This window comes from Streptopelia decaocto (genome assembly GCF_964273445.1).
Source record: "Streptopelia decaocto genome assembly, contig: HAP1_SCAFFOLD_482, whole genome shotgun sequence".
Taxonomy (NCBI): Eukaryota; Metazoa; Chordata; class Aves; order Columbiformes; family Columbidae; genus Streptopelia; species Streptopelia decaocto.
The window spans coordinates 12,268-29,699 of record NW_028115475.1 but is presented as its reverse complement, the minus strand read 5'-3'; the positions used below and the strand labels follow the sequence as shown (position 1 = coordinate 29,699).

Here is a 17,432-nt window from a genome sequence, read left to right as displayed (position 1 = left end):
TGCAACCCCTGCAACCCCTGCACCCCCTGCAACCCCTGCAACCCTCGTGCAACCCTCGTGCAACCCTCGTGCAACCCCCTGCAACCCCTGCACCCCCTGCAACCCCTGCACCCCCTGCAACCCCTGCAACCCTGCAACCCCCTGCAACCCCTGCAACCCTCGTGCAAACCCCTGCAACCCCCGTGCAAACCCCCTGCAACCCCCTGCAACCCCCCTGCAACCCTCGTGCAAACCCCGTGCAAACCCCTGCAATCCTTGTGCCAACCCTCGTGCAATCCCCTGCAATCTTTGTGCAAACCGCTGTGCAAACCCCCGTGCAAACCAGGAAAATCCACGTGCAAACCCCTGTGCAAACCTCATGCAAAATCAAGAAAACCCATGTGCAACCCCCCGTGCAAACCGGGAAAATCCGTGTGCAAACCCCCCTGCAATCCTTGTGCAACCCCCGTGCAACCCCCCCTGCAGTCCTCGTGCAAACCCCTCAGGAGAACCCCCGGGAGAGCTTGTGTGCAAACCCAGCGTGAAAAGGCGCGTGTGCAAAACCCTGCGGCAGAACTCCCGTCCCCACAGCCCCAACGTCCCCCCGATGTCCCCCCGTCCCCATCTCCCCCCATGTCCCCCATGTCCCCAGTGTCCCCAATGTCCCCAATGTCCCCCATGTCCCCAGTGTCCCCACACTGTCCATGTCCCCAGGTGCAAGCTGGCGCAGAGCCACGGCTGGGGGGTGATGGTGAGTCACCGCTCCGGGGAGACGGAGGACACGTTCATCGCCGACCTGGTGGTGGGACTGTGCACGGGGCAGGTGGGACGGCACCCTTCTCATTGTCATTGTCACCCATTGTCACCCATTGTCACCCATTGTCACCCCCTGGTGGTGGGACTGTGCACGGGGCAGGTGGGACGGCACCCTTCTCATTGTCATTGTCACCCATTGTCACCCGTTGTCACCCATTGTCACCCCCTGGTGGTGGGACAGGTGGTCCCTGTCCCATGGGGCAGGTGGGACGGCACCTTTGTCATTGTCACCCATTGTCACCCATTGTCACCCCCTGGTGGTGGGACTGTGCACGGGGCAGGTGGGACGGCACCTTTGTCATTGTCATTGTCATTGTCACCCATTGTCATTGTCACCCCCTGGTGGTGGGACTGTGCACGGGGCAGGTGGGACGGCACCCTTCTCATTGTCATTGTCACCCATTGTCACCCGTTGTCACCCCCTGGTGGTGGGACTGTGCACGGGGCAGGTGGGACGGCACCCTTCTCATTGTCATTGTCACCCATTGTCACCCGTTGTCACCCCCTGGTGGTGGGACTGTGCACGGGGCAGGTGGGCGGCACCTTTGTCATTGTCACCCATTGTCACCCGTTGTCACCCATTGTCACCCCCTGGTGGTGGGACTGTGCACGGGGCAGGTGGGACGGCACCCTTCTCATTGTCATTGTCACCCATTGTCACCCATTGTCACCCCCTGGTGGTGGGACTGTGCACGGGGCAGGTGGGCGGCACCTTTGTCATTGTCACCCATTGTCACCCGTTGTCACCCATTGTCACCCCCTGGTGGTGGGACTGTGCACGGGGCAGGTGGGACGGCACCCTTCTCATTGTCATTGTCACCCATTGTCACCCATTGTCACCCCCTGGTGGTGGGACTGTGCACGGGGCAGGTGGGCGGCACCTTTGTCATTGTCACCCATTGTCACCCGTTGTCACCCATTGTCACCCCCTGGTGGTGGGACTGTGCACGGGGCAGGTGGGACGGCACCCTTCTCATTGTCATTGTCACCCATTGTCACCCATTGTCACCCCCTGGTGGTGGGACTGTGCACGGGGCAGGTGGGACGGCACCCTTCTCATTGTCATTGTCACCCGTTGTCACCCCCTGGTGGTGGGACTGTGCACGGGGCAGGTGGGACGGCACCCTTCTCATTGTCATTGTCACCCATTGTCACCCCCTGGTGGTGGGACTGTGCACGGGGCAGGTGGGACGGCACCCTTCTCATTGTCATTGTCACCCGTTGTCACCCGTTGTCACCCCCTGGTGGTGGGACTGTGCACGGGGCAGGTGGGACAGCACCCTTCTCATTGTCATTGTCACCCATTGTCACCCGTTGTCACCCATTGTCACCCCCTGGTGGTGGGACTGTGCACGGGGCAGGTGGGACGGCACCCTTCTCATTGTCATTGTCACCCATTGTCACCCATTGTCACCCATTGTCACCCCCTGGTGGTGGGACTGTGCACGGGGCAGGTGGGACGGCACCCTTCTCATTGTCATTGTCACCCATTGTCACCCATTGTCACCCATTGTCACCCCCTGGTGGTGGGACTGTGCACGGGGCAGGTGGGACGGCACCCTTCTCATTGTCATTGTCACCCATTGTCATTGTCACCCCCTGGTGGTGGGACTGTGCACGGGGCAGGTGGGACGGCACCTTTGTCATTGTCATTGTCACCCATTGTCATTGTCACCCCCTGGTGGTGGGACTGTGCACGGGGCAGGTGGGACGGCACCCTTCTCATTGTCATTGTCACCCGTTGTCACCCGTTGTCACCCCCTGGTGGTGGGACTGTGCACGGGGCAGGTGGGACGGCACCCTTCTCATTGTCATTGTCACCCATTGTCACCCATTGTCACCCCCTGGTGGTGGGACTGTGCACGGGGCAGGTGGGACTGTCACCCCTTGTCACCCCTTGTCATCGTCACCCATTGTCACCCATTGTCACCCACTGTCCTCTCCGTCCCCAGATCAAGACGGGCGCCCCCTGTCGCTCCGAGCGCTTGGCCAAGTACAACCAGCTCATGAGGTGAGAGGGCCCCACGTGTCCCCAAACGTCCCTGTGACCCCCCGGGACCTGCTGTGACCCCCCGTGACCTCCTGTGACCCCGTGTCCCCCCAGGATCGAGGAGGAACTTGGGGACAAGGCCAAGTTCGCTGGACGCAAATTCCGCAACCCCCGCGCCAAGTAGGACCCGCGGGGGCACCAACACCCCCCTGGGGGCCACTGAGACCCCCCCGGGGCCACCGACCCCCTGGGGCCACCGAGACCCCCCCAGGGCCACCGACCCCCTGGGGCCACCGAGACCCCCCCAGGGCCACTGACCCCCTGGGGCCGCTGTCACCTCCAGAGCCGCCATCGCCCCCCCAATAAAGCTCTGGACGCGCTTGTCCCGACTCGTCACTTGGTTTATGGGGGGTGGGACAGACACACGGACATGGAGTCGGGACTTGGGGGTGTCCCCCTGTCACCCCTCCCCCAACCCCCAGGTTAAACCCCCCGGGGTTCCGCCCCTCCCCCCTCAGGCTGAGGCCTCCCTGGGCCCCTCCCCCACACCGGGCCCCTCCCCCGCTCCGGGCCCCTCCCCCCCGGGCCCCACCCTCGCAGGCCCCTCCCCCCCGGGCCCCTCCCCCTGGCGCCGCCGCCTCTTGGCCCGCAGCTCGTCCATCGCCTCCTCGATCGAGCGCGTGTCGCGCTTGTGCGCGGCCGGAACTGCGGGACACGGGGGTCACCGGGGACCCAGGCGTCCGGGGAGACCCCCAGACGGAACCCCCACCAGGGGACCCAGGCGTCCGGGGAACCCCCACCAGGCGACCCAGGCGTCTGGGGAAACCCCCAGAGGGAACCCCCACCAGGGGACCCAGGTGTCCGGGGAACCCCCACCAGGGGACCCAGGCATCCGGGGAACCCCCCCCCCCCCCCCGAGAACCTGGGTGTCAGAGTGACTTGACAACCTCCCCCACCCCAAACAAGGGACCCAGGCGTCCTTGTGAACACCCCACCCCCCAGGGGACCCAGGCGTCCAGCCAATAGTGGACCCAGGCATCCGGCCCCGCCCCCACTCACCGCATCCATACGCCTTATTGGCCTCCATGGTGCGGGCGGCGGCCTTGGCGGCCTCGCAGCCAATCAGGTGCCGGTATTTGTCCTTGTAGTCAGTGGGGGGGCCAGGGGGGGCGGGGCCGCGCTCAAGCTCCGCCTCCTCCTGCTGGGCTGCCAGCTCCTGGGGGCGGGGTCAGAGGAACAAGCTCCACCCACAGCCTGCACAGCCCCACCCTCCTCCACAAGCCACTCCCACTTTGTGCCAAGCCCCACCCACTCCTGTGTCCTATCAACCTCCCAGACCCCACCCACAAAGCCCCGCCCACAAAGCCCCGCCCACCGGACCGCCCCCGGCCACACCCACCCGCAGGCGCCGCCGCTGCTCCGCCCGGGCGGGGTCCCACTCCTCCCCCCGCCGGTACGCGTCCAGCTCCTCGTCCGACGGCGCGAACTCCTGGGGGGGTCAGACCGGCCGCTGCCCCCCCCGCCGCTGCCCCTCCCCCGCCGCTGCCCCTCCCCCGCCGCTGCCCCCCCCGCCGCTGCCCCTCCCCCACCACTGCCCCTCCCCACCGCTGCCCCCCCCCACCGCTGCCCCTCCCCACCGCTGCCCTCCCCCACCACTGCCCCTCCCCACCGCTGCCCCCCCCGCCGCTGCCCCTCCCCACCGCTGCCCCTCCCCACCGCTGCCCCTCCCCCGCCGCTGCCCCTCCCCCGCCGCTGCCCCCCCCCCGCCGCTGCCCCTCCCCCACCACCTCTGCTGTTCCTTGTCCCCCCGCCCTGCCCCTCCCCCTGTCCCAGGCCCCTCCCAACTGTCCCCCTGTTCCCCCACATTCCCATGTCCCCCCCCAGCTCCCCCTGTTCCCCCCATGTCCCCCCGTGTCCCCATCCTGTCCCCCCATCCCCGTGTCCCCCGTCCCCCCTTCTTGAGCACCGTGACATATCGACTGTCCCCATGTCCCCCCCACATCCCAGTGTCCCCCCGTGTCCCCCCGTGCCCCCCCGTGCCCACCTTCTTGAACACCATCACGTATCGATTGTCCTCGTCGTCCCCGAAGGAGAACGACGTCAGCCCGGCCACCTCGGCCACGTCGTGCCTGGGGGGACGGGGACACCCCAATGTCCCCGGGGTCCCCAGTGTCCCCAGGGGGGTCCCAAACTGCTCCATCGGGGTCCCCAGCTCCCACCTCGGGGGCTCCTGTTCTGTCCCCAGTTCCACCCAGCATCCCGTGTCCCCCCAGTGTCCCCAGTTCCTCCCAGTGTCCCGTGTCCCCCAGTTCCCCCCAGTGTCCCCCCAGTGTCCCGTGTCCCCCAGTGTCCCGTGTCCCCCAGTGTCCCCCCAGTGTCCCCCAGTGTCCCGTGTCCCCTCACAAGATGCTCCTCTCGATCTTGCTCATGGGCTGGAAGCGCCGCCGCGGCTCCCCCGGGGCCTGGATGAACTGCGACACCTCCTGCTCCATCTGGGGGGACCCAGGCGTTCGGGTGGGACCCAGGCGTCCGGGGGGACCCAGGCGTCCGGGGACACCCCTCCCCCCCAGCTCACCCTCTTTCTGAATTCCACTTTCTGGCGTTTTTCCTGTTCCTGCAGCTTCTTCACCCGGGCGGCTTGTTCTGGGGGGGAGGGGGGGTCAGGACGCCTGGGTCCCCCCGGACTCCTGGGAGGAGGGGGGACCGAGGGGGCGGAGCCAGCTGCAGCGCCAGGTGTCCGTCACCCGGCCAGGGGCGTGGCCAATGGGCTCTGTGGGCGTGGCCAGAACCCCGAGCGTCCCTCAAGGTGATTTGGGGGCGTGGCCAGCGAGCCAGGGGGCGGGGCCACCCGCGGCTCCTCTCACGCGGAGCGTGTCCGCCCCCGCAGGGGGCGTGGCCAAGCGTGCGGACAGCGGGGGGGGCGGAGGGAGCCGAGGGCCGGGCCGCCCCCCCGCGGCCGCTCCCTCCCGCCGCCCCCCCGGTTTCCCCGTGCCCCGCTGACCCCGCCCCGCCGCCCCCGTGCCCCGCTGACCCCGCCCCGCCGCCCCCGTGCCCCGCTGACCCCGCCCCGCCGCCCCGGTGCCCCGCTGACCCCGCCCCGCCGCCCCCGTGCCCCGCTGACCCCGGGCCCGGCGCCGGGTCTCCCCGTCGGCCGCCGCGGGCGGGCGCTCCATGGCGCTGAGGATCGAGCCCAGCAGGTCCAGCTCCGCCATCTTGGCGGCGGGAGGTGGGGCCGCGCGCCGCGCCCCCTGCGTCGCTGCGTCACCGGGCGGAGACGCGCTGGGGAAGGGGCGGGGCCTCCCCTTAAAGAGGCGCGCGCTCCGCGCAGGCGTGACCCCGTTCCTTAAAGGGGCAACGCCGCGTCACGCGGGTCCGTATCAATGCGCTGACTGTGGCGATCGGTGGGGCTGCGGTGCCGCCCCGGGGACCATTCTGGGGCAATTTGGGTGAGTTTGGGTCCGTACCTGGCGAAGGGGCCGAGGGGACCCCAGGGCCACATGGGGGGGCTGGGGACAACTGAGGAAAACAGAGGGAACATGTGAGGGGAGAGCGCGGGAAAAAGCGCGAAAGAGTGAAACGAAAAAGGGCGTGAAACCTGCGGAGAAAACGGGCGGGAAAGGGAGAGAAAATGCGGGAGAACGAGGGGAAAGGGGACAGCCCCGCGGGGCCGGCGGCCCCACCGGCCGCGCCGCTGTCGCTGCGTCACGGCGGGCGCGCCCCGCCCATCCCGGCGGCGGCCCCGGTTCCTCCCGGGGGTCCCGGCGGCTCCTCTGGCCCCGCCCCGCGAGCCCCGCCCCGCGAGCCCGGCCCCGCCCCGCGAGCCCGGCCCCGCCCCGCGAGCCCCGCCCGGGGTGAAGGAGCGCGAGGTGCGGAGTGGCCCGGGGGCGGGGGGGTCAGCGGGGTCACGGGGTGCACAGAGCAGGTTTGGGGGTCACGGGGGCGGGGGGGTCAGCGGGGTCACGGGGTGCACGGAGCAGGTTTGGGGGTCACCGGGGGCGGGGGGCGGGGTTGGCGGTCACGGGGGGTGGAGTCTAGAGGGGGGTTATGGGGGCGGGTTTAGGGGGTCTCTGGGGGGCAGGTTTGGGGGCTCACAGGTGTGTTTGGGGGTCTCAGGTATTTTTGGGGGGGACAGGCTTAGGCATCATGGGTATTTTGGGGGGGCAGATGTGGGGGGGTCACAGGTATTTTGGGGGGCAGGTTTAGGGGTCATGGGTATTTTTGGAGGGCAGCGTTAGGGGGTCACAGGTATTTTGGGGGGCAGGCTTGGGGGTCACAGGCGTTTTTGGGGGGCTCTGACACTGGGGGGGTCATGTGCTGTTTATCTGTCCTGGGGTCACATGGGGACATGGGGGGGGCTCCTTCCCCACCCCCCCCATCCCAACCTTTGCCCTCCCCCTTGACCTTTGCCCCCCATGCGCCCCCCCCCCCCCGTACTTGGCCCGTTTTGGGGTTCACCCAGGGGCGCCAAGGTCAAGGTCGCCGTGTCTCTATCTGTGGGGGTCTGTCCCGTTCCGGGGTTCCCCCAGGGGCCATGGCGGGCGCCAAGGTCAAGGTCGCCGTGCGGGTCCGTCCGTTCAACGCGCGGGAGACGAGTCGTCGCGCCAAGTGCGTGATCCGGATGTCGGGGAACACGACCTGTGAGTGGGGGGACAGACCCTCTGACCCCGGGACCCCTCTGACCCCGGGACCCCTCTGACCCCGGGACCCCCCAGACCGCGGGCCCCCCCGTCCCCCCGTCCCCCCGTCCCCCCGTCCCGCTCCAGCCCGGAACAGCTGCCCAGGGCTAAAAATAGAGAACACGGGGGGGGTTGGGCGCCGGAAGAGCCAAATTTGGGGTGACGGGGACCTGGGCTGGGCGGGGGCACCCCCAAAGTTGGGGCTCTGGGGGGGCTGTTTTTGGGGTGCTAGAGACCCATTTTTGGTGGGTTTGCCCCCAAATTTATGTCTGTGGGGGCCCATTTTTGGGGTGCTGGGGACCCATGTTTCCTGCCCCCCCCCCAGGTATCACCAACCCCAAAGTGCCCGAAGATGCCACCAAACATTTCACCTTCGACCACTCGTACTGGTCCCACACCTCGGTGAGAACGGGGGGGCGCGGGGGCTTGGGGGCCCCCCCCGTGTTTTGGGCCATCAGGGGGGTCCCTGTGTCCCCCCATTGCTGGCCCAGGATGTCTTGAGTATCCCTGGGGGTCCCATTGGAGTTTGGGGCTCCCAGGGGGGTTTGGGGTCCCACTGGAGCTGGGGTCCTGGGTTTGGGGTCCCAGGGGAGTTTCGGGGGTCCCATTGGAGTGAGTCGGGGTCCCACTGGAGTTGGGGTCCCAATTTGGGGTCCCAGTTTGGGGTCCCGATTGGGGGTCCCACTGGAGTTGGGGTCCCGGTTTGGGGTCCCAGGGGAGTTCTGGGGGTCCTGCTGGATTGGGGTCCCATTGGATCTGGAGTCCTGGTTTGGGGCTCCCGCTTAAGTTGGGGTCCCAGGTTTGGGGTCCCATTGGAGTGAGTGGGTCCCTCTGGATTGGGGTCCCACGAGGGTTTGGGGTCCCACTGGAGTGAGTGGGTCCCTCTGGATTGGGGTCCCAGGGGGGTTTGGGGTCCCAGTTTGGGGGTCCCTCTGGATGGGGTCCCGGTTCGGGGTCCCAGTTCGGGGTCCTGGTTTGGGGTCCCACTGGAGTGAGTGGGTCCCTCTGGACGGGGTCCCAGTTTGGGGTCCCTCTAGATTGGGGTCCCAGGGGGGTTTGGGGTCCCACTGGAGTGAGTGGGTCCCTCTGGACGGGGTCCCGGCTCGGGGTCCCGGTTCGGGGTCCCACTGGAGTTGGGGTCCCGGCTCGGGGTCCCACTGGCCCGGGGTCCCCAGGAGGAGGATCCCCAGTTCGCGTCCCAGCGCCGCGTGTACCAGGACGTGGGGCGGCAGCTGCTGCTGCAGGCGCTCGAGGGCTATAACGTGAGCGTGCTGGCGTACGGGCAGACGGGCGCCGGCAAGACCTACACCATGACCGGGGAGAGCGGCCCCGGGCAGCGCGGGCTGGTCCCGCAGGTACGGGGGTGCACCCGAGACTGCCCCAGTACCCCGAGACTGCCCCCAGAAACTGCCCCCGCACCCCAAAACTGCCCCCAGAAACTGCCCCCGCTCCCCGAAACTGCCCCCGCGCTGCAATGGGGGATGTGAGCTGGGGCAGTGGGGGCTCCTGTGGGGGGTCCTGGGGGGTCCTGCAGGTTCTGGGGGGTCCCAGGGGTCTGGGGAGGTTTGGGGGGGTCCTGCAGGTTCTGGGGGCCCTTTGGGAGGGTTTTGGGGCTGGACCCCCCAGCGCCGGTTTCGGGGTGTCCCCCCCAGCTGTGTGAGGATCTTTTCGCCCACGTGGAGCGCGAGGGGTCCCCCGAGCTCAGCTTCTCCGTGGAGGTGAGTTTGGGGGTTCGGGGGGGGGCTCCCCAGCTTGTAGACCCCCATTTGGGGGGTTCATGGGGGCCGCCCGTGTTGTAGATGCCCTGTTTGGCGGGTTCAGGGGGACCCCAATTTGTAGACCCCCCTTTTTGGGGGTTATTCCCCCACCCCGCCATTTTGGGGGTCCCCCCCCCATTCGGGGTCCCTCACATCCGGGGTCCCCAGGTGAGCTACCTGGAGATCTACTGCGAGCGCGTGCGGGACCTGCTGGCGCCGCGCCCCCAGGGGGCGCTGCGGGTGCGCGAGCACCCCCTGCTGGGCCCCTACGTGCCGGGGCTGGCGCGCCTGGCGGTCACCTCGGCCACCGACATCGCCGAGCTGGTGGCCAGCGGGGACCGCGCCAGGTGAGAGCCCCGAGCCCCCAGTGCGCCCCAAACCCCCATGTGCGCCCCAAAACCACCCCAAACCCTCAGTGCACCCCAAAAACACCCCAAACCCCAGTGTACGGCCCTAAACCCCAATGAACGCCCCAAAACCCCAATGAACACCCCAAAATGGGGACATCGCGGAGCTGGTGGGGAGCGGGGACAGGGCCGGGGGGACACCCCAAAATGGGGCCACCCCAAGACTGGGGCCACCCTGGGATTCAGGGTCCCCACCCGTGTCCCCCCGTCCTCGTGTCCCCGTGTCCCCCCATGTCCCCGTGTCCCCTCATGTCCTCCTGTCCTCGTGTCCCCCCCGTCCTCGTGTCCCCCCCCGTCCTCGTGTCCCTGTGTCCCCCCATGTCCTCGTGTCCCCTCATGTCCTCCTGTCCTCGTGTCCCCCCATGTCCTCGTGTCCCCCCATGTCCTCGTGTCCCCCCATGTCCTCCTGTCCCCTGTCCTCATGTCCCCGTGTCCCGTGTCCCCAGGACCGTGGCGGCCACGGAGCTGAACGCGCGGAGCAGCCGCTCGCACGCGGTGCTGAGCATCGTGGTGACGCAGCGGCGGGGGGAGCCCGGAGAGAAGGTGACACCCCCAGACTCCCGTCACCCCAAAACTGCCCCCCCGGCTCACCCCCAGTTTCTGCCTCCTGACCCCCCAAACCGCTCCTGACCCCCCCAATTCCCCCAACCCCAATATCCAGCTCCAGCCCCCCCAAACCCCCCCGGCCCCCCAGTTTACCCCCAGCCCCCCCAGGTGAGCCGCATCAGCCTGGTGGATCTGGCCGGCAGCGAACGCGCCGACGCCGCCGGGACCCGCGGGACCCGCCTGAAGGTTCGGGGGGGGGACCCTGCACCCCCCCCGTTTTGGGGGACCCCCCCTGGCCCCCCCAGCCCCCCAAACCTCGCCCCTCCCCCAGGAAGGTGCCAACATCAACAAGTCGCTGAGCACGCTGGGAAAGGTCATTGCCACGCTGGCCGACGCGGTGGGTGTGGGGTTCAGGGGGTTCGGGGGGATTTTGGGGGTTCGGGGGATTTTGGGGGTTGAGGGGGTTTTGGGGGTTCAAGGGGGGTTTTGGGGTTCAAGGGGGGCTTTGGGGGTTCAGGGAATTTTGGGGGTTCAGGGAATTTTGGGGGTTCAAGGCGGGGTTTTGGGGGTTCAAGGCAGGGTTTTGGGGTCACCCCCCTCCCGGATGCCTGGGTCCCTGTGTTATTTTGGGGTGCCCCGCCCCGTGTCCCCAAGAGCAGCAGAACAAGAGGAAGAAGCCGGAGTTCATCCCGTACCGGGACTCGGTGCTGACCTGGCTGCTCAAGGAGAGCCTGGGTGAGGTCGGGGTGCAGGGGGGATTTGGGGGTTCAGGGGATTTGGGGGTTCGGGGGGATTTGGGGGGGATTTGGGTGAAGTTTGGGGGGTTTTGGGTGGAATTTTGGGCCCCAGGGCTGTGTGAAGCATTTGGGGCAGATTTGGGTGGAATTCTGCGCGATTTGGGGCCGCTGGCGGCTCGGGGTTTTTTTTGGGGGTGTTTCCTGGTATTGTTGGGCTCCCCCGACCCCACTCTTGCCTCTTTTCGCCCCGTTTTGCCCCCCCAGGCGGGAATTCCCGCACGGCCATGATCGCGGCGCTGAGTCCGGCCGACATCAACTACGAGGAGACGCTCAGCACCCTCCGGTGGGTGTGGGGGTCCCAGGGGCTCAGGGGTGTCCCGGGGGGCCTGGGGTGTCCCGGGGGTCTCAGGCTCTGTCCCCCCAGGTACGCGGACAGGACGCGGCGGATCCGCTGTCACGCCGTGGTGAACGAGGACCCCAGTGGGGGGGTCCCGGGGGCTCAGGGGTCTGGGGGTGTCCCGGGGGGTCTGGGGGTGTCCCGGGGGGTCTCAGGGGGGTCCCGGGGGGTCTGGGGATGTCCCGGGGGGTCTGGGGGTGTCCCGGTCTCAGGGTCTGTCCCCAGGTACGCGGACAGGACGCGGCGGATCCGCTGTCACGCCGTGGTGAACGAGGACCCCAGTGGGGGGGTCCCGGGGGCTCAGGGGTCTGGGGGTGTCCCGGGGGGTCTGGGGGTGTCCCGGGGGGTCTCAGGGGGGTCCCGGGGGGTCTGGGGATGTCCCGGGGGGTCTGGGGGTGTCCCGGTCTCAGGGTCTGTCCCCAGGTACGCGGACAGGACGCGGCGGATCCGCTGTCACGCCGTGGTGAACGAGGACCCCACGGCGCGGCTGGTGCGGGAGCTGCGGGGGGAGGTGGCGCGGCTGCGGGGGCTGCTGAGCCGGCAAGGTGGGGCACGCGGGGGGGCGGGGCCGGGGCGGGGCCGGGGGCGGGGCCGGGGCGGGGGGCTGGGGCGGGGGGAGGTGGCGCGGCTGCGGGGGCTGCTGAGCCGGCAAGGTGGGCTGGGGGCGGGGCTGGGGGGCTGGGGGCGGGGCTGGGGGTTCGAGGGGGTCACGGGATTTGAGGGATGGGGTTTTAGGGGCAGCTTTTGGGGGGGCAGGCTTGGGGGTGTCAGGAGGGATTTTGGGAAGCTGGGGGCAGATTTTGGGGCATCATTTGGGGGTTTTGGGGTTTGGTGCCCAGCCCTCCCTGTGACCCCCGTTCCCCTCCTCCGCCCCGCCCAGGGCTCCCCGTGGACCCGCCCCCCCCCGCGCCCCCCCCACCGCCGGGGGCGCCGGAGCCGCTGCCCCCCCTGAGCCCGGCGGAGGCGCTGGAGCGGCTGCAGGTGACAAAACCCCCAAAATCACCCCAGAAATACCCCCCAAACCCCTCCCTCCCCCACCCTGCGGGGAGACTCCAGTGTCTGTGTGTCCCCCCCCCAAATTCTGTGTGACAAAACCCCCAAAATCACCCCAGAAATACCCCCCACACCCCTCCCTCCCCCACCCTGAGGGGAGACCCCGGTGTCTGTGTGTCCCCCCCCAAATTCTGCATCTCCCCCCCCACATTGCGCGTCCCCAGGAGACCGAGCGCCTGGTGGCCGAGCTGAACGAGAGTTGGGAGCAGAAGCTGCGGCGCACGGAGCAGCTGAGGAGGGAGCGGTGAGGGGCCGAACTGACCCCAGACACCCCCGAACCCCCACAGTGACCCCTCCACCCCCAAACCCCTAAACTGTCCCCGAACTCCCTGTGAACCCTCAAAACCCCAACCCCCCCGCCCCCCAAAAGCCCCTGGACCCCCCTGAACCTCCATGGGACCCGCCGTGGACCCCCCAAACCCCCTCAGGACCCCCCAACCCCCCTCATCCTGCCCCCCCAGACCCCCCTAAATCTGCCCCCAACCCCCACGCAGGGAGGCCCAACTGGCCGAACTGGGGGTCGCGCTGCGTGAGGACGGCGCCACCGTCGGCGTTTTCTCCCCCAAAAAGGTCTGTTTTTCCCCCCAAAATATCCTCTCCCCCCTCTCCCAACACGGGGTACCTCCCCTGACCCCCCCCACCTCGTTTTGGGGTGTCCCCCCCCAGACCCCCCACCTGGTGAACCTGAGCGAGGACCCGCTGATGCCCGAGTGTCTGCTGTACCAGCTCAAGGACGGGGACACTCGGTACGGGGGGGGTCCCCGAACTTCCTGACTCCCCCAAACCCCCTGGGGACCCCCCCCGAGTCTCTGTGCCCCCCAATCTGCTTTCCCGCCAGGGTGGGACAGACGGACGCCGACATCTGTCTGTCGGGGCCGCTGGTGGGGACCCCGCACTGTGTGTTCCGCACCCGCCCCCGCCCCTCGGGGGAAGGTAATTAGTTAGTTGAGGGGGGTGACATTAATTTTGGGGTGTCCCCTCCACCCCAAAATGCCTTTTTGTTACCCCTCACCCCCCAAAAACTCTGGAGCCGCCACCCCCAGGTACCCCCGTGGGGGGGGGGGGTATTGGGGGTGAGGGGGGGTTTGGGGTGACCCCCCTTTCTGTCCCCCTCAGTGGTGGGTTTTGGGGTGACCCCGGGGGGTTGGGGTGACCCTGGGGCTTGGTGACCCCGCCGTGTCCCCACGGGTGGGTTTTGGGGTGACCCCGGGGCTTGGTGACCCCGCCGTGACCCCGGGTTGGTGACCCCGCCGTGACCCCAGTGCTGGTGACGCTGGAGCCGTGCGAAGGGGCCGAGACGCTGCTGGACGGGCAGCGCGTGACGGAGCCCGTGGAGCTGCGCTCGGGTACGCCCCAACCCGCCCCAGTCACCCCGAATCACCCCGAATCAGCCGCCCCGCCGGCCCATCCGCCGGAGTCACGCTGTTTCCCAAACCCGTTCTGTTCCCCCAGGGCAGCGCCTGGTTCTGGGGCGGATCCACACGTTCCGCTTCACGCACCCGGAGCAGGCGCGGAGGGCCCGGGAGAGGTGGGCCGGGGACTCGGGGACGCGCCGGCGACGCTTCGGGGGTCTCACTCTCGTGTCCCCCCCTCAGGCACCAGGAGCTGCAGGACAGGGACGTGTGTCCCCAGAGGTGGGACAGGGGGACGTCTGGGGGCTCGGCCGTGACCCCGTGTGACCCCGTGTGTCCCCGTGTGACCCCGTGTCCCTGTGTGACCCCATGTTCCCCCATGTCCCCCCAGGCCGCAGGACCCCGAGGGCCGGGAGCAGCCGGAGGAGGCAGCTGAGGAGGTGAAGGGGTCCTGGGGGTCCCCAAGTGTCCCCAAATGTCCCTGGGTTCCCCCTGGGTGCCTTTTGGGGTCCCCTCAGTGTCCCCTGGGGGTCCCCAAGCCACCCCAACCCCTACCCCCCCAACCAACCCCGCGTCCCCCACAACGTCCCCGTGTCCCCCCAGCACCCCGTGTCCCCCCCGCACCCCGCGTCCCCCCCGCGCCGCTGCAGGCGCCGGGAGCCGCAGCGCGTGTACCAGATCCCGCAGCGGCGCCGCCCGGCGACACCGGGGGGGACCCCGGAGGAGACAGCGGGGGGGACCCCGGGGGACACAGCGGCCGAGCCTCGGCCCCGCGCCGGAGCGGACGTCACCGCGGTGGAGGGGCTGCGGCGCCACCTGGCGCGTCTGGCGGGGACCCTGCGGGAGGTGACGCGGCAGAACCGGCACAAGGAGCAGCAGCTGCGGGCGCTGCGGGAGCGGCTGGGCCGCGTGGAGCGGGCGGTCACCATGGCGACGGTGAGACCCACGGACTGACCCACGGTGACCCACGGTGACCCACAGACTGACCCAGACTGACCCACGGTGACCCAGACTGACCCACGGACTGACCCACGGTGACCCACGGTGACCCACGGTGACCCACGGACTGACCCACGGACTGACCCACGGTGACCCACGGTGACCCACGGACTGACCCAGACTGACCCACGGACTGACCCACGGTGACCCAGACTGACCCACGGTGACCCACGATGACCCACGGACTGACCCACGGTGACCCACGGTGACCCACAGACTGACCCAGACTGACCCACGGTGACCCAGACTGACCCACGGACTGACCCACGGTGACCCAGACTGACCCACGATGACCCACGGACTGACCCACGGTGACCCACAGTGACCGGCAACCCCCAGGCCGCCCCTCAACCTCCTCTTCTCCACCCACAGGATGAAGGTGCTGAGGCCCCGCCCCCCGCCGAGGCCCCGCCCCCCGCCGAGGCCCCGCCCCCGTCGCGCCTGTCGCTGCTCATGGCCCAGGACCCCGCGTTCCGCCGGGGGCGGCTCCGGTGGCTCCAGCGCGAACAGGCGCGGCTGGGCCGCCCCTCCCCCCCGGGCTCCAGGCTGCGCTTCCCCTTTAAGAGCCACCCCCAGCACCGCCTGGCCGAGGGGGGAGGGGCTGCCGGTGACCCCGCCCCCCCGTCCCCCCCCTCCCCCCCCTCCCCCACACCTGCCGTTTGGGGGCGGCCCCGCCGGGGGTCGCTGGACGGAGGGCGGGGCGTGACCCCTCCCCCCTCCCCCCTGCGCGTGCGCCGCCAGCGCTCGGCCCCCGACCTGCAGGACCCCCCCGCCTAGGGGGGATGGGACAGTGGGGACCCCCCGCCCCCCATGCACAATCAGGGTCTCCCCGCCCCCTCAGCGGTTGTCCCGCCTCGGGGGTCCCGCAGCTGCTGTCACCCCCCCCGTCACGTGTGTTTGGTGGGGGGGGAGACGCCCCTTGAATAAAGGCGGAATCGCTTGTTAGAGGGGGCACCCCCGCGTGTTTCAGGTGGTTCAGTGTCTGCTGCCCCGCGTGTGGGCGCTGCGCCTGTCCCCGTCATGACGTCACCGCCCCACCCCCGCTTCGTGACGTCATCCCCCTTTTGTGACGTCACCCCCCCCTCCCCCCCATGATGTCACCACCCCTGCCCCCCCCTCATGATGTCACCACCCCTGCCCCATTCATGATGTCACTGCCATTCGGGTCCGGGTTGGCTGCTGGAGGCCACGCCCCCGAGGCAGCCACGCCCAAATTCCACCTCATGCTTTTGGGAAGCCACGCCCCCGCGAGTGGCCCCGCCCACTCCACAGCATGGGGCACGGCCATTGGGGTTAGGGCCATTAGGGTTAGGGTTAGAGGTTAGGGTTAGGATTCGGGTTGTTTTAGGGTTAGACTTAGCATTAGGATTAGGCCTAGCTTAGGGTTAGGTTGAGGTTTAGGGTTATGGTTAAACTTAAGTTAGGTTTAGGGTCATTAAAAATGGATTTGTTTCCTCAGAGAAGTGCAGGTCCGTGTGTGTAAGACAGACAAAAACCCCAGCCTAGTCAAGTTCTGAGTGTGTGTCTGTCAGACGGCTGCTTTACGTTGCCGAGTTCACAGCTGTGCGATTGTAATGGCGAAGGGCAGTGCAGACGGAAGGTTTTCTTGCTGTGGGGACCCACCCGCCCCCATTTCAGCGCAAAGCAGAGGAGCGCGGTTTGTTGTTTCCTTTAAACGCGGCTGCTGGAAGCCGCGCGGCCAAGGGGCGTGGGGGGCCCGGCAGAGCAGGCGGGTGAGGATCCAGAGCGGGCCAATCAGATGGCTCGAGAGGGCTGGAGGGGCGGAGCGCTGATAGGCGGGGAGAATGGCAATTGATGTGTGTAGGCAGCCAATGAAGTTGCCGGAGGGGCGGGCGTTGAGGTGTCCGTACTGCGCATGCCCAAATTGCGCAGTCCTCAGTCAGGTCCGACGTGAGGCGGGCACCTGGGCGCGGACCGCGGGAAGGCGCAGCCAATAGGAGCACAGCGCGGTGGGGTGTAAAGCAGCCAATCAGAGCGCGCCGACTCAATCCCGTTTGAACAGCTGCCTGCCTGGCCAACGCGTCCGGGGTGTCTCGGCGCGGGTAGCGGGAGTTAACGGGGAAACGGGGGTCGGGGCGAGGCGGGGGAGGCTGTGGAGCGTCATTTCGGCCTCTCCGTCCCGTTTGCCTCGCTCTCCCTCTCTCTGTGTCACCTCGTCTGGCTCCCTGTCACTGTCTTTCTCTGATAAGCTGACCTGCTCTTTGCCGTCCCTTTTTGTGGAATCACAGGCTCGTTCTGCTTGGAAAAGACACGTGCAATTTTAAATTTGGGGTTGGCTTCTAGGGTTTTTTTCCCCATTAGTGTAAATCGATGGCACGTTGTCCTGCGGCTCAATCCCCATTCTGTTCCGTGGAGTCTTCAATTTAGGATGTTCAGGTAAGAAAGGTTGTCCTTCCAGAAAAGGAGCAGTCATTGGTCGGACAGAGAGGCTTTGAAGTGCACGATCAGAATTGAAGCCGGATCGCACTTGCCGTTGCTGCTGTCGGCCGCCCGGTGTTTGGGAGCGGGCGTGTTTTTTCCCCAAGGAGGGGCCGTGCCAAAGGGCGTGGGGGGGTCCCGGCAGGGCGGCGAGAAGGCGGGTGATGATGCAGAGCGGGCCAATCAGATGGCCCGGGAGGGCTGGAGGGGCGGAGCGCTGGTTGGCTGCCTAGGCACGTCAGTTGCCACTCTGTCCGCCTATCAGGTTGCCGGAGGGGCGGGCG

At 68.3% G+C, this 17,432-nt stretch overlaps 2 protein-coding genes and 1 long non-coding RNA gene across 18 annotated transcripts; 2 read left to right on the top strand and 1 right to left on the bottom strand.

Moving 5' to 3' along the window:
* Positions 1–671: 671 nt before the first annotated feature.
* Positions 672–3,174, top strand: LOC309452736. The gene is made up of 3 exons (XR_014186623.1): positions 672–802; positions 2,748–2,806; positions 2,900–3,174. It is a non-coding gene; the product is annotated as an uncharacterized lncRNA (long non-coding RNA).
* A 125-nt stretch (positions 3,175–3,299) lies between these two features.
* LOC309452740 (sperm-associated antigen 7-like) lies at positions 3,300–7,353 on the bottom strand (the record flags this gene model as incomplete). Its single annotated transcript, XM_082077401.1, has 9 exons — positions 7,220–7,353; positions 6,250–6,301; positions 5,907–6,127; positions 5,361–5,428; positions 5,189–5,277; positions 4,830–4,914; positions 4,185–4,274; positions 3,845–4,001; positions 3,300–3,490 (listed from the first exon to the last, which is right to left on the bottom strand). The coding sequence occupies exons 2-9, from the start codon at positions 6,282–6,284 to the stop codon at positions 3,300–3,302; spliced, it is 936 nt and encodes a 311-aa protein (XP_081933527.1). The 5' UTR covers positions 6,285–6,301; positions 7,220–7,353.
* Positions 7,017–15,654, top strand: LOC309452732 (kinesin-like protein KIF1C; the record flags this gene model as incomplete). Of its 16 annotated transcripts, none has more annotated exons than XM_082077391.1 (23): positions 7,020–7,422; positions 7,787–7,863; positions 8,637–8,816; positions 9,114–9,179; positions 10,072–10,168; positions 10,340–10,417; positions 10,503–10,568; positions 10,831–10,906; positions 11,173–11,251; positions 11,333–11,372; positions 11,531–11,570; positions 11,729–11,850; positions 12,186–12,286; positions 12,523–12,602; positions 12,853–12,928; positions 13,025–13,104; positions 13,197–13,291; positions 13,621–13,704; positions 13,811–13,886; positions 13,954–13,992; positions 14,102–14,150; positions 14,314–14,646; positions 15,082–15,654. In XM_082077391.1, 23 exons carry the CDS (start codon positions 7,095–7,097, stop codon positions 15,484–15,486), a joined length of 2,667 nt encoding a protein of 888 aa, XP_081933517.1. In that variant the 3' UTR covers positions 15,487–15,654. The 16 variants fall into 16 exon arrangements, 13 of the variants coding, with proteins under 13 accessions (XP_081933518.1, XP_081933512.1, XP_081933520.1 ...); XM_082077385.1 differs by lacking the exon at positions 11,333–11,372 and adding an exon at positions 9,387–9,565 and having other exon boundaries at positions 11,729–11,795; XM_082077394.1 differs by lacking the exon at positions 10,340–10,417 and having other exon boundaries at positions 7,019–7,422.
* Positions 15,655–17,432: the final 1,778 nt, after the last annotated feature.